This window comes from Oscarella lobularis, chromosome 10 (assembly GCF_947507565.1).
Source record: "Oscarella lobularis chromosome 10, ooOscLobu1.1, whole genome shotgun sequence".
In the NCBI taxonomy this organism is placed as follows: domain Eukaryota; kingdom Metazoa; phylum Porifera; class Homoscleromorpha; order Homosclerophorida; family Oscarellidae; genus Oscarella; species Oscarella lobularis.
This window is the reverse complement of record NC_089184.1, coordinates 1948979-1963256: the sequence shown is the minus strand read 5'-3', so window position 1 is coordinate 1963256 and position 14278 is coordinate 1948979. Positions and strand designations below refer to the sequence as shown.

General features: G+C 52.3%; 5 protein-coding genes across 5 annotated transcripts; 3 read left to right on the top strand and 2 right to left on the bottom strand.

Moving 5' to 3' along the window:
- Nucleotides 1-13: 13 nt before the first annotated feature.
- LOC136191820 (probable inactive peptidyl-prolyl cis-trans isomerase-like 6) lies at nt 14-1419 on the top strand. The gene is made up of 9 exons (XM_065980236.1): nt 14-134; nt 188-283; nt 340-470; nt 526-589; nt 646-708; nt 763-904; nt 964-1020; nt 1072-1207; nt 1256-1419. Exons 1-9 carry the CDS (start codon nt 60-62, stop codon nt 1368-1370), a joined length of 879 nt encoding a protein of 292 aa, XP_065836308.1. The 5' UTR covers nt 14-59; the 3' UTR covers nt 1371-1419.
- A 21-nt stretch (nt 1420-1440) lies between these two features.
- Nucleotides 1441-2539, top strand: LOC136191821 (uncharacterized protein C6orf163 homolog). The gene is made up of 3 exons (XM_065980237.1): nt 1441-1521; nt 1570-2338; nt 2396-2539. The coding sequence occupies exons 1-3, from the start codon at nt 1467-1469 to the stop codon at nt 2424-2426; spliced, it is 855 nt and encodes a 284-aa protein (XP_065836309.1). The 5' UTR covers nt 1441-1466; the 3' UTR covers nt 2427-2539.
- On the bottom strand, nt 2437-4856 carry LOC136191815 (neuroendocrine convertase 1-like). The gene is made up of 10 exons (XM_065980231.1): nt 4683-4856; nt 4522-4626; nt 4326-4421; nt 4158-4266; nt 4064-4101; nt 3925-4001; nt 3616-3874; nt 3346-3561; nt 3188-3288; nt 2437-3133 (listed from the first exon to the last, which is right to left on the bottom strand). The coding sequence occupies exons 1-10, from the start codon at nt 4839-4841 to the stop codon at nt 2521-2523; spliced, it is 1773 nt and encodes a 590-aa protein (XP_065836303.1). The 5' UTR covers nt 4842-4856; the 3' UTR covers nt 2437-2520.
- Nucleotides 4857-5245: 389 nt separating this feature from the next.
- Nucleotides 5246-7202, bottom strand: LOC136191817 (RAB6A-GEF complex partner protein 2-like). Its single transcript, XM_065980233.1, has 7 exons — nt 6781-7202; nt 6626-6709; nt 6361-6510; nt 6180-6302; nt 5989-6116; nt 5753-5933; nt 5246-5703 (listed from the first exon to the last, which is right to left on the bottom strand). Exons 1-7 carry the CDS (start codon nt 7043-7045, stop codon nt 5426-5428), a joined length of 1209 nt encoding a protein of 402 aa, XP_065836305.1. The 5' UTR covers nt 7046-7202; the 3' UTR covers nt 5246-5425.
- A 19-nt stretch (nt 7203-7221) lies between these two features.
- LOC136191810 (proprotein convertase subtilisin/kexin type 5-like) lies at nt 7222-14200 on the top strand. Its single transcript, XM_065980225.1, has 12 exons — nt 7222-7408; nt 7462-7566; nt 7790-7882; nt 7936-8044; nt 8102-8139; nt 8197-8273; nt 8328-8413; nt 8470-8642; nt 8701-8913; nt 8969-9069; nt 9128-13839; nt 13898-14200. Exons 1-12 carry the CDS (start codon nt 7223-7225, stop codon nt 14083-14085), a joined length of 6081 nt encoding a protein of 2026 aa, XP_065836297.1. The 5' UTR covers nt 7222; the 3' UTR covers nt 14086-14200.
- Nucleotides 14201-14278: the final 78 nt, after the last annotated feature.

Sequence of the window (14278 nt, the reverse complement as noted above, 5' to 3'; positions counted from 1 at the left end):
TGCTTATCCGGGAAGTAAATAAACAAAAAAACTGCGAGAGGAGCGAGTCTCGAGCCTACATGGAGAAGGAAACTCTTCGAGTGGTTGGTCTTCTTCAAAGTGGTCGCTATAGAAAAGTTGCAAAAGTCGCAGAGGTGAAAAAGAACGTGTGCTCTAGTGTCAAACCTAAACTTTGAGCCTTGGCTAGGCCCTCTATAAAAGAAAGCCGGCGTGCTTTGCAAAGCCTATTGTATCAGGACTGCTCGAATTCGAATGGGAGGCGTACCTGACAGAAAAGAAGCACGTAGGCGACGGACCGATTGCACGAAGAATTTTTATAGACTAAATTATCTGATTCAGGAATTGCAAGGAATTTTTGACGATACCGCGCTGACTCGGTCTGTCGTTGTGTTTTCAAACGAAGAAGTAATAGGAGGTGCAGATGCCTTTCTGCAATGGGCCCAAAACACCCATGACGTCAAAGATTCGATGTGAGATCAAAATGTACTTTGCTTTACTGTTGTCTGATGTATTTTTTATCTATAGGCCATTTCCATTGTATGCTGCTATGGCAAAGGATGCGTACAAGGAGCGGTTTCTTGGAAATGATGTGTGTACTGTATGATTTCTGCTGGCCTCCTCTTAGAAATGACTAGATTTGTATAGGTTGATTTTGTTTATATGACTATTTCTATTGATGGAAGTGATGTAGGAAAGCTGATTTTCGAAGTAAGAAAATCAATTTCCTGTAACTTTGAAGTGAAGAGTCGCGACACTTTCTAGCTCTGCAAGCGATTGTGTCCAAAGACTTGCGAGAATTTCAAAGCACTGTGTGTTGGTCACGCAACAGAAAGTGGCCAAACGCTGCACTACAAGGACAGCCTAATTCATCGTATTGTCGCCGGTGGCTGGATTCAAGGCGGAGGTACTGAGTTTGAACGTATAATCTGGAGCAGAAAATGGCACAATTTCTTTTTTTCATAGATATTCTAGGAGGCTCGGGTGCTCACAGTGAAAGCATATACGGTCCAAATTTTCCAGGTCTAGATACAATAATTTGCTTTATTCTCTGTGAGTAAAAACTGTCACTAGATGAAAGTTTCAGCATGTCTAATGATTCACGAGGAATTATTGGAATGGCGAATAAAGGAATTCACACAAACGGTTCGCAGTTCTACATCACACTAAAGCCGTCCAAGTGGATGGACAAGTCTTTTGTTGCCTTTGGGTAAAAAGATGTGACGAGACTGAATGTCAGTAATTAAATATGTGTTAGAAAAATTGTTGAAGGATCGGATGTGCTAAAGAAAATTGAAGAATTGCCTGCAAGAAATGAAAGGCCTATCACGTCAGTTCGCATTAGTGATTGTGGTGTATACAAAGCTACGTAGTCAAGGGAACAAGTATCACGTGTTCAAATACAGAAAAGAACAGACCATAGCAACGAGAACTCGCGCACCTAGCAACAGAACTAAACCCCGGATAAGATGGCTTCAACAGATCACCGTAAAATCCAAAACGTCACGCACGACTCTATTCTAGGTGGGTCGTACGAGCTACGAAGCGTCTAGTCGCTCATCCTCGACCTAGAAATCGGTCAAAGAGTGAAGGAAGACGTCGACGAGAAATGGGAGAGACTAAAAGAAGAAGCAGTCTCTCGCAACGAAGCTGAAGTGTGGGCGAAAGCGCGACGACTGCTAGAGGACGAACTCGCGAAGGCGCGAGACGAAGCGGAGCGCGAGAAAGCGACGATACGCGCAACGTGCGAAATCGATCGCGAGAAAGCGGTACGCGCCGAAACGCGACGAATGGAAGCGATCGCGACGTCGCGCGTCGACGAACGAGCGAAAATCGAACGAGCGACGGCCGAACGCCAACTCCGAGCGAGTCTCGACGAAGCGAAACGCCAGTACGCCGTCGCCGAAGCGGAGGCGATCGCGAGAGCGCGCGAGGACGAGAGACGCTTAGCGCGCGACGAATCGGAACGCGTGGCGCGCGCGCATCGTTCGGCTTTAGAGAACGAACGTCGATTGGCGTCGCAGCGACAGAGCGAAGCGCTTGCCGCTTTGAAAGCCCGTATGCTGGAGGAGCGCGACAGAGCCGTCGACGTCGGAAAGAAGGTGACGGCGGCGAAAGCGAACGAGGAGTTGAGTCGGGTGAAAGGCGAGCATCGTCGACGCGTTGGCGAGTTGGAGCGCGTCGTCGATCGATTGAATGTCGAATTGGAGTCGTGTCGAGGGGAGATGGAAAGGATCGACGGATTGAGAGTGGAGGCGGAGACGAAGCTCGTCGAGACGACGAGAGAATTCGCCAAGTTTATTGATCGAGTGCCGGGGTATAGCTCGGAGTATCTGCTCAAGTAAGTTGTCATCTTCCGATAGACTGTTATTAATTAATTAATGAATAATTTGCTCAGAGTGGACGGAAACTCTCAATCGCCAAAATAAAGCGACCATGTCATCATAGATCTTTCTTTTTGCTCCACAGACAATAATAATGATAATAGTCAGGTAAGTCAGATCTCTTTCTTTTATAAATAAGTCAGTCGTGGAGCGTGCAATCTCGAGGTTTCGCTTCGGTTCCGTAAAGGTGCAACTCGAAGCCGACGAGCCGCGCTTGCACGCTTTCGTTCAGTTTCGTAACCTTCACTTTCCACTCGCCGACGGGATTTTCTCCCCACAAATGCGTCGTCATTAGCTGCCAATGACGAAACCCGTGCGTCGAACGATCGCGTCGACGTCGAGGCAGCATCGTCGATGTCGTTCCTTGAGGCGACGTCAACGTGACGGCGACGCTGCCTCGAACCGACGTCGTTATCGTGACGACGAGGACGACGTGCTCGAGAGCGCCAATCGCTTGATCGGTGTCCTTGCACGCGTCCGTGTAGACGGAAATCGGTTGAATGTCGCGACGAGTTCTCACTGGGATGACTACGTTGTGAATATGGGGCTGGACGATGCAGACGGCCTGGCGCGGACTGGGCCACCACGTCCTCGCCAGTCCGACGGCTTTTAGGGCGTTTATAATTCCGAATCCGAATTTGTGATTCACGCGAAATCCGGCCCCGTTCGTTATCCAATCCGAATCGTCGGGCGACGTTATATCGGCCGTTCGAACGAGAATGTGTTGCACGTCACGCCACGTTAGACGAGGACTAAAGAGATAAAGAGCATTGTATTGTGAAGTGGGAGGGGTAGAAGAGATATACTTCGCTTCGAGCATGAGAGCAATTATAGCGGCAGCCATTGGGGCCGAAGCCGAAGTTCCAGTGTGCTGGGACGTGCATTTCCCGTTCAAATCCGTAGTCAACTACGCATATGTATTAGAGACGTCGTTGTTGGGACTTTTACGCGAGAACGAACGCACCACGGCCATGTTTTTTAGTTTGTTGCCACTGCTGTACGTGCTGACGAGCGTCGAGGCGCACCATTCGGCGTACCAGGGCGATGCGCCTCGATCGGTAACGGAGCTCACCCCGATTGTGTAGATGTTCGACACGTATCCATCGCACGCGCAACTGTCGTCGTAAAGCCCGCCGTTTCCCGTTGCCCATACGTAGATAGTGCCCTTTCCTCCCCTACCCTATTAATAAGCAATTAGTTTCACGTTAGCTTCGCTACGACGTCATTTGCTGACTTGTTCAGCCGCTTTTCTCATTGCCCTTTTTGTGAGGGGACCCGGACCGTCGAGCGCCTCGCCCTTATCGACCGGACCCCAGCTGGCCGTAAATATGTCGATGTTATCTGTTTGATAGCTGAGCCCATTTGCTTCCCTCAAATCGGTCATGCCTTTGCTGAGCACGCGAATGCTGGCGATTCTCGAATTATAGGCAATGCCAACGCCACAGATGTTATTGGCGGCGGCCGCGACGATTCCGGCACAGCGCGTACCGTGTCTATAAAAAATGTATTAGGCGTGATTTGACTATTCTTTCGGCGTCCGAACCTCTGCGGCGTCGTCGTATCGTAGCGAGGCTTTGCATCCCTATCGTTTTCAATGAAATCGTAGCTAGCATGGGCAGCCTTCGCGAGGAGCGTAAACGTTAGGAAGTGTATTGGCGTTATTAGAAAACAGATGCACGTACGTAGTTCTCGGCGAGGTCTGGATGACGGTATTCGATTCCTTGAGCGTTGCTACTATTAGCCAGGCGGGGACACAATGTGTGGGCCAGACCTTACCGTCGTCAACTATTCCGACAACAACGCCTCGACCGGTCAGGTTCGTTTCCCACACGGGAACAATGTTGTGGTCGAGCCGAGGCGGTCCGCGTGCCTGCCCTGTGTTTTTCTAATACCGTTACGACTGAGGATCGGGGCGCGTACGTCGCTCTCGCGTATGTGTCTTACTATGTACCACTGTTCCCGTAGACGGGGATCGCTCGGCAGGAGCACAGCGTTTCGGTGAGGACGCTCTCGCACTTCCTGCTGCTCCGCCCAGATAACCTTTCGTAGAACGCGAACAAAAAAAAGACGGTCGTTACCGAATTTCCGCGATTAGGTTCGCTGATGGGATAATTGTCGACATCTTTTGTCGGGGTCTAACCTGTTCCTCGGCCTTCAGACTGTCCGCGATGGTTGACTGTGGAATGCTTCTCGTTGTTCTCGTTCCATCGTGCTGAAACCAATAGACACCGTCTAGGTTTCCTACCTGAGAAAGAAGTCACGCTTTTGTCTGATTCCGATCGGTTCGCTATTTCGCGGAACCTTTCCCAAGTTTCGGAATCCGTGTTTTGCCGCCAGCTCATTGGCTGCTGCCTCGACGTCTCCACTTCCGTGCATCTCCACTGCCCAGTGATTGGTATAAAGGGCGGAATGGGCGCATTCGTAGAAGACGAGCGACAACAAAACAGCGACGCTCGTCATGGATATCGCGGAACTGAATGAGAAAAGCATCAATAAACATTAGCACATCTTCGTCCAACCACTTCCGGGATGCATACGATGCAGGCGCAACTAGCGCGCTTTAGACCGTCAGCAACGAGACCATGTCGTCCGCCTTGCGCCGAGTCGTGCGATCAGTCGAGGCCCACAAGCCTCTCATTCGGTTTCCGACAAGACGAAGACCCGATGAGCAGGGTAAGACGTAGCGAAACCGATCGAGCAGCCCAGAAAGGAAAATTCTCGTCTCTTTAGCAGCAATGGAATCAGGAGCGGCGTCGCAGAGCAAAACAGCAGCCTCATCGTTTGATTGCACTCCATTTAAGTATCGGAGAAAACCGTTATCAGACGAAGAAGCCGAAGCAATAAACGTAGAGCTCATATATCTCCTCAATCCAAAAAAAACGCTTTCTTTTTAGATGGGCGGTCTGTATGCATAAAAACGAGAGAAGACATTTTCATTCGCGTACACTAAAGATCGATCCAGTATGAATCGGTGCAAAAAAGCAGTTAACCGTGTACGTTTACGTGCTTAGTTAGTATCCAAATATAGAAAATACTACTAAAGTTCATAAAATCACCGATTGGGAAGGGGGCCGACCGGCCAGAACGGCAACGTGACTCGGATGAGAAGGGAGCACGTTGATCGGAAAATCCCACGACAGAGTCTCCGTCGGCGTGTCGGAATTGCCGAGACGTAGCTCGTCGGGCATCCGAAGGGGCGACGAGGGCGGCAACGCTCGAGTGGGCGTATGACTGCGCGTTGCCCGTTGGACGGGCATCGACGTCATGCTGGCCGACTTGACGCAGAGAAGAAACTCAAAGTGAAGTTTCCACGAGAATATCACTATGAGGAAAAAGTTGAATGTGAATGCTATGCGACAGGCTGTCGTTACCGAGGTCCGTGGTGAATGACGGGGTCGCTGTTAGTGGTATGGGCAAATTGAAATGGAGTCTCTTTGTGTGAAGGCAGAAGTTGTGTCGTTTCGAATACGACTTCACTGCCGGTTGAATTCGAGCGTGATTGGCCCAGCACTCCTGCGGTATGTTCTCCTCGCACTGAACAGTAACGGATACCTGATATGGGAACGCATATTTGAAGCATTGCTTTTTTTTACTCTAATCAGGGTACCTGCTGACAGACGACGGTCCCCGTTGAAAAATCCAACGTGAATGAAACCTCTTCACCCAGCCGATACGAATCTTTCATAGGGAGACATCGGACTACTGTGCCTCGATGGCATGCAACACTGAGAGTTCCTAAAAGATAAATGATAGAAAGCAAGTGGCAACAAGATGCAGTCAGATCCAGTTAGATCTAACTTGCACTGCGCTGCGAAGCAATTGACATGATCCTGTGAAATGCCAATGTCACAGAATCAACATCCTCCTCCTGACAAGAATACGGATTGGCCAAAGCCACAGCCCGAGGCAAGAGAGCATGTTCTGAATCAAAGAGAGAGAGAGTTTACAATTACAAGCACGCAAATCGTCGCCACCTCACCTGGAATGCACAGAACTCGAAAAGGAATTTTAAGCATTTTCGTCAATCCATTGATCCGCTGAGCACCGACCGTCAACTTGTAACTGTACATCACCATGTGACCTCGATAGGACGGCGGCGAGTCGAAGGGCACGACATCCGTGTACACATCTAAGAGATGACACCCTTTAGTTATGATCACTAAAGAAAGGGTCTTTACTCATTACTCAGAAAAAACACACAGAGGTCACAATAGACAGGTGGTAGTCTAGTCTAGTGTACTTACATGTCTTCTTTTCGCCCGGTTCGAGTCGAACGTCGCAGGCGAGCACGATCGCTTCGGTCGACATCGAACACATGCCCGTCTCTCCTTCGATTGAGAGAGTGCCCATGGGAAGAAAACGCGAGGTTATTACTAAAAGGCGTGTCGTGTCCTTTTACCTTTCGTTGGAACAAAGCTCGTCGTTTGGAGATGAGGGCGCTGCTTTAGAAGATCGGACGACTCTTCGCGCGTTCCGTTGTTCGGCGGCGCGCGAAGAAGCGCGTCGTCGAACTGGCATTGGCAGTGGATTTGAGCGCTCAGCCACGCTAGGTTCTTGGGGCCCGATTCGGGGCCCGCGTTCGGGTTTTTTAGGACGACGGTGCAGGATATCGTTTCGCCGGCCATGTAGACGGCCCGATCATCGATCTGCGCCCTAACTTCCATTCCGCATGTCGTTTCGGCGTTCTGGTGTTCAATGTGAGCCACGACGCGCTTTAGCTGAGTCGAAAATTTTCCTAGATGTCGACTACTCTTCTACTAAAGCGAACGACTCGGAAAAACGATTCGCTGTTGTGGACAGCGAACGTATTGAATCAATCAAGATTACGCGAGTGGCAACGCATGCGTATAAAGCGTCTTCGTGACACAATGCCGGACGCTAAATTGTTCGCCGTTTTTGTCGCATTCTACTGTTCCGTCGCCGCATCCGAATTGACCTACACGAACGACTGGGCCGTGGAAATACACGGCGGTCCCCAAATGGCGGACAGAATAGCGAGAATGCGCGGATTCACGAACGTGGGACGAGTGAGCGAGCCGGAAACGACACGCGTCCTCTTCGGTAAACTCTACTCGCGCAGGTCGGAACGTTAGATACGTTCTATCACTTCAAACGACTCGCCCATCCGCGTCGCTCGCGACGCGCGGCACACGAGCACACCGTACGCCTCGTCGTCGATTCGAACGTAAGCGAGAAAAACGAGCGACGACCCTATTGTACAGTACAGTGTAGTTCCTCGCGCGGGGGCCCCTTGCACGACATGAACCCTGATTTGCTAATTTTGCTTTTTCTCGTGACGTCGCGGTATGTACGTATTATAGTTAATCGACAAATAAATTAGCAGGACGATCGTTTGTAATAGGGTTTAATTAATTAGTTAATGAGATCGTCAATTGAATTCTCTTTAGGTGCGGTGGGTGGAACAGCAGGTCGTTCGAAAGCGCGTGAAACGAGACTTCAAGATGCCGACAGATCCACTGTGGTCATCACAATGGTATTTGGTGAGCAAAGTCAAATTGCAAAGGAGAGGAGAGAGAAGAAATTGTTCTTTTAGCTGAACGTTGGTCAGGCGTCAGGTCCAAAGGGATTGGATCATAGCGTCGTACCGGCGTGGAAAGAGGGTTACTCTGGAAAGGGAGTTGTCGTGTCTATTTTGGACGACGGTAAAGACAAACCTTCGATGTCGCTTCAATCATGCAGTTATTGTTTTCTTTGACAAGGAATCGAACTCAATCATCCCGATTTAAAGGACAATTACGTACGCAGCTTGCCGCCCTAGTGTTCCCATGCGCAACGAAACGTTTCCTCTACGTAGGATGCAAAAGCAAGCCACGATTATAACTCAAACGACGCCAATCCTATGCCTCGCTATGATTACTCCAATGAAAACAGGTAGCAGGATAATACATTATTAATACGTTTAATTAATTTGTTCTTATTATTGAGACATGGGACGCGTTGCGCTGGCGAAGTGGCTGCTGCAAAGAACAACGTGTGTGGCGCGGGTGTGGCGTATAATGCGAATATAGGCGGTGGGTTAGAAACAGGGAGGAGACCAAGTATCCGACCAAGAGTTCTTGTTGCTTAGGCGTTCGCATGTTAGACGGCGACGTGACGGATGTCGTCGAGGGCCGCTCGCTGAGCCTTCAGCCGCAGTACATTGACATTTACAGTAGCAGTTGGGGTCCCGACGACGACGGTCGCACGGTAGACGGACCGGCACGATTGGCGAGGAAAGCGTTTGCAGACGGCGTAGCAAAGGTACACGAGAATCGCAGTGGAAAAAAAGGAAGTGACGTCGGTCTTCCTTTTTTACTAGGGACGTGGTGGTCTCGGGTCTATTTTCGTTTGGGCGTCAGGAAACGGAGGGAAGTCGGGCGACTGTTGCAATTGCGACGGCTACACCAACAGCATATATACGCTATCAATCAGCTCAGCAACTGATACGGGCGGCATGCCGTGGTACATGGAACAGTGTGCGTCAACGCTGGCTTCAACGTACAGTAGCGGAGGATACTCACAGAAGCAAATCGTACAAAAGCTTTATTCATTTGTTCATTTATTGATTTATTGATTTATTGATTTAGGTAACTACGGATCTTCATCACAAGTGCACAAAAGGACACACGGGGACGTCTGCTTCGGCTCCTTTGGCTGCCGGCATTTTTGCTCTCGCACTCGAAGCGAAGTAGGCTCCCAGACTCATTACTTATTGCTGTCTTGCATTGAGTCTTTTTCTCTTGCAGTCCCAAACTGACGTGGCGCGACATGCAGCACTTGACTGTGCGATCGTGTCGTCTCACCGATCCTCGCGACAGGGGTTGGGTGACGAACGGAGCCGGTCGCAAAGTGAGTCACAAGTTCGGCTACGGCATCATCAACGCGACGGCGCTCGTGAAATTGGCGAAGACGTGGACCACAGTTCCTCCGAAAGGCATATGCGAAATTGGCCCGAAATACATCAACGAAGAGATAAAGTCGTCGTCGGCGACGTTCAAGCTGACGACGAACGGATGCAAAGGCGACAAGAAGGAAGTTCGTTACTTGGAGCACGTTCAAGTTCGAATTACACTCAAATCGAATCGTCGCGGATCGGTCGCCTTTCGATTGACGTCGCCTAGCGGAACGGCGTCGCAATTGCTGCATTTTCGCGTCGCCGATTCGTCCAGTCAGGGCTTCTCCGGCTGGCCGTTCATGACGACTCACGTGTGGGAAGAGAATCCCGACGGCGAGTGGACGCTTGAAGTGCAGAAAAAGGGATCGTATACGACCGCTCGACTCGTCCAGTGGACTCTCGTTCTTCACGGAACGAAGGAACGACCGCAACGCGACGAACAACGCTGTCACGTCGAATGCGAGGGCGGTTGTTCGGGCGAGGAGGCGTACGAGTGCAACCAGTGCCGACACTATCGTCTCAACGGCGACGACGGGTTCGCGCGGTGCGTCGCCGCCTGTCCGGACGGCCTGTACGGCGACGAAGAGAGTAAGGAATGTTTGCTATGTCATTCGAGCTGCGCTTCGTGCACGGGAGAAATGCCGACGGACTGTTCGAACTGTCCGTCGAATTTCACGCTTTCCAACGGAGCGTGCATCGAGGGATGTCCGCCCGGATCGTTCTTGGCTACGACTCGAAAAAATCCGGCGTCCTGCCTCTCTTGCCATTCATCCTGTTCGACGTGTTCGGGCGCGAATGCCGACCAGTGTTTGACCTGTTCGCCGCGATTGGCAAAGGCTGACGGTCGATGCGTGGAACAGTGTCCCGACGGGACGTATTTATCGTCGTCGTCGCGTGGAACGAAAGAGTGCTGTTCGTGCGACGCGACGTGCGCGAAATGTCGCGGCGACGAGAAGACCGATTGCCTGGCGTGCGACAAGACGCGAGTTTGGGTGGAGGACACGTTCGAGTGCACGCCGACGTGTCCCGATAAATACTATCAGGGTTTCACCGACGACGGCGCGCCCGCCTGTCGCCCGTGCGACGCCAATTGCGAGACGTGCGAGGACTCTGGACCGGAAAGTTGTCTCTCGTGCGCGACGGGACTCGTCTTCAACGACGGTCGATGCCTCCAGTCGTGTCCTCCCGGCACGTATCGCGAGACGACCGATCGATGCGAGTCGTGCAATTCGACATGCAGCTCGTGTTCGGGACCGGGTTCGAACGATTGCGACGCCTGTCGCTTTCCTCTCGCCTTCCACCTCGGTCGCTGTCTCGACTCGTGTCCCGTCCGCTTTTTCAAGTTTCGCGACGGCGACGAGTACGTGTGCAAGAAGTGCGACGCGAGTTGCGACGATTGCGACGGTCCGTCCGACGATCAGTGCACGTCGTGTCAAACGCCGCTCTTCCTTTCCGACTCGCGCTGCGTGGACAGTTGTCCTCAGAGTTACTACGGTGACGTTGCCGAGCAAACGTGTTTGGAATGCGACGAGTCTTGTGGAAGTTGCGACGGCGCGGGCCCGAATAGCTGCGTCGCCTGTCGCGAATTCTACGTTCTCGAGAACTCGACGTGCCGTTTTTTCTGTCCCGAAGGGCAATACGAAGACGCCGGAAAATGTTTGCCGTGTCACAAGGGATGCCGGAGTTGTAACGGTCCGACCGAGTACGACTGTTTGTCGTGCACGTCGCCGAAGTTTCTATCTTACGGCCGTTGCGCGTCGACGTGCCCGTCTGGATGGTACGGCGATAACTCGACGCAAGCGTGCGCGTTGTGTCGATCGCCGTGCGCCGAGTGCGCGGGATTGACGGAAAACGACTGCACGAAATGCTACGACGAGTATTATCTGCGTCGTTCGACGTGCGTTGATGAGTGCGCCGAGTCGGAATGGGCGAACGACATCGATATGTCGTGTGGCGAGTGCGACGACACGTGTCTCACTTGTGATCAGGGGGGACCTGAGCACTGCACTTCGTGTCGACAGGGACTATTGCTCTTTGATCGTCGATGCGTCGACGATTGCCCGACTGGATACGTAACTGCTGTCGACGGGACGTGCGCAAAATGCGACGACGTCAATTGCGAGCGTTGCGTCGGCGAGACGACGAATTGCACGGCGTGTCGAAAACCGTTTTTTCTATTCGAATCGTCGTGTCGACGCGACTGTCCGTCCGGCACGTACGCGGCGACGGATGCCGGAGTGTGTCGATTTTGTTCGAAAGCGTGCGAGAATTGCACGGCTGGCGGCGAATCCAATTGCTTAACGTGTTCGAAAGGAAAGTTTCTCCATAGGTCGTCGTGTTTCGACTCGTGTCCGAATCGTACGTACGCCGCGGAGACGACGTGTCGCACGTGTCACGCTTCTTGCTTCAATTGTTTCGGTCCCAACGAAGTCGATTGCCTCAGCTGTGAGCACAATTTGGAATTGAACCAAGGTCAATGCGTGCCGTCAAAAGACTGCCCCAATCGTCAGTACTACGACGAAACGGCGCGTAAGTGTGCGCCGTGCAACGCCGCCTGCGCCAACTGCGACGGCGGTTTGGCAACCGATTGTTTATCCTGTAGCAATGGAACTTATTTCCATCAGATGACGACAACGTGCGTAACGGTTTGCCCTGCGAAACATCATCCCAAGGTCGACGAAAGCGTCTGCGAACCGTGCTACTCGACTTGTGAAACGTGTTCGGGTTCTCGCGAGACGGACTGCACCAGCTGCTCAGACGACTTGGTTCTCAGCGGCGGTAGGTGCGGGGCGAGCTGCCCCGAAGGCATGTACGCTGACGAAGCGACGAGAACGTGCCAGCAATGCGACAAAGCGTGCAGAGCTTGCATTCTATCCGCCAGCAATTGTCTGTCGTGCAACCCGACATTTGTACGCGACGGACCGTCGTGCGCGACGTCCTGTTCAGCCGGAACGTGGCACGATCATTCGACGCACGTTTGTCGTCCCTGTAGCGACGCCTGTCATACGTGCTACGGCGCGAGCGAAACGTGCACGAGCTGCGCCGACGGAAAAGTTCTTCTGACGCAAAGCGGCGAATGTTTGACGCGTTGTCCGGACAGATACTACGTCAATCGTACAGCAATGCGGTGCGATTCGTGCGAAGCCGAATGCCTTCGATGCGAAGTGTCCGAGGGGGACGAAATGTCCGACGGGGACAACGACAGCAGAGTAGCGTGTACCAAGTGTGCGGACGATCTTAAAGTGTTCAACGGCTCGTGCGTCTCCAGTTGTCCTGCTCAGCACTACTGGCTCGATGTCGAGCTCGATTCGTGTTTGCCGTGTCATTCCTCGTGCGAGTCGTGCGAAGGCGACGACGCTGACGACTGTCTCTCGTGCGCGGACGAAACGGCCTATTTGGACGGCTCGCATTGTGTCGAACATTGCCAAAGCGGAAGCTACGCCAGTTCCGTCGATCGTCGATGCCGAGACTGCGACGCCCGATGCGCCAAGTGCGACGGTCCGACGGCGAACGAGTGCACCGAATGCGCGACCCGATTCTTCTACTTCGCACAATCGACGTCGTGCGTCGACTCGTGTCCGGACGGCTACTACGACTCGGCGGACAAGACGTGTCGGCCGTGCGACGAGTCGTGTTCGGCGTGCCGAGGACCGAGCAGCAACGCGTGTCTGAAATGCGTCGAGAGATTGATCAAATTCGACGGCCAGTGCGTCGATCGTTGTCCCGACGGAATGTACGTGGAGCAAGTCGACGACGGACGACGCTGTAGCCCGTGCCACGGATCCTGTCTTGCCTGCGACGGACCGCTCGAGACGAACTGTACGAAGTGTCTCGGCAACGCCGTCCTCGTCGAGAAAAAATGCTCGTCGACCTGTCCTGGAGGCTTTTACTCTAACGAAACGGTTCACCATAACGAAACGACACGCAAGTGCAAACAATGCGACGAGTCGTGTCAGACGTGTCGCGGCGGCGGACGCGATTCGTGCGTTAGCTGTAAGACGAAGGAGATTCTCTTCGACGGCAGCCAATGCTTGACGGCCTGTCCTATCGGCTATTACAAAGAATTCCGATCGTGTCGTAAGTGCCACGTCGACTGTCGGACTTGTTCTGGCGGTGGTAGACAAGACTGCCTCGCCTGTACCGCCGATCGAGTCGTTTACGAAGGCCGATGCGTTTCTGAATGCAAGTCGAACGAATATCGCGCCCAAGACGACTCTTGCCGACCGTGCGATTCGTCGTGCTTGTCGTGCAACGGCGACGGTCCTGCCTCGTGTCTGTCGTGCCAAGATGCGCGTCTTTTTCACAAGGTGACTAGCCGGTGTCTTCGCTGTTGCTCGGACAAGGAGATTCGTTCGAAATCGGCTCGATGCTGCGACTGCTCGAAGAGTCTTCACACGACGAAGTGCATCGTTCCGTCTCAAATCCCAGGATCTGCGACCGAACGGGCTGACAGCCGGTCTTCTCTAGAAACTTCTCCAACAGAAGACAAGCATCGCACTTCGACTCCTGATAAAATCGGCGCCTCCTCTCAACCGAAACGTCGCTATTTGATTGCCGTGATTGGTAAGTGGACTCAGCATTCGGTCAGTTGATTCGACGTAACGTGCGGGACTCTGTTTAGGAAGCGTCATCGGAATTGCAGTTATCGTGCTTTTGATCGTCGTTGCCAAGTCGTCGTCGCGTCCAGGTTGGTGCAGAAAAGTGACGAAGTACCATCCGCTGACGACCGACGCCGAGTTCAGTCTTTCCGGCGATCGGTCCGACGACGACGAGTACGAAGAGCTGAATCGGGCCGGAGATCGTCTGTAGGATTTTATATATTCCGTCAACATTTTATCGAAAAGTAAGAAGTCGTGTACATGAATTCGTTTGTCGATGAATTCTTCAACTCGTGATGATAAAAATAAATTGGGACGTAACAGTTGCTCTTTAGTAAATGTACGCTTTCACGTAATATGTAAACTTATTTCTAAACTGCTGTAATCTTAGCAGAGTAGGAGTT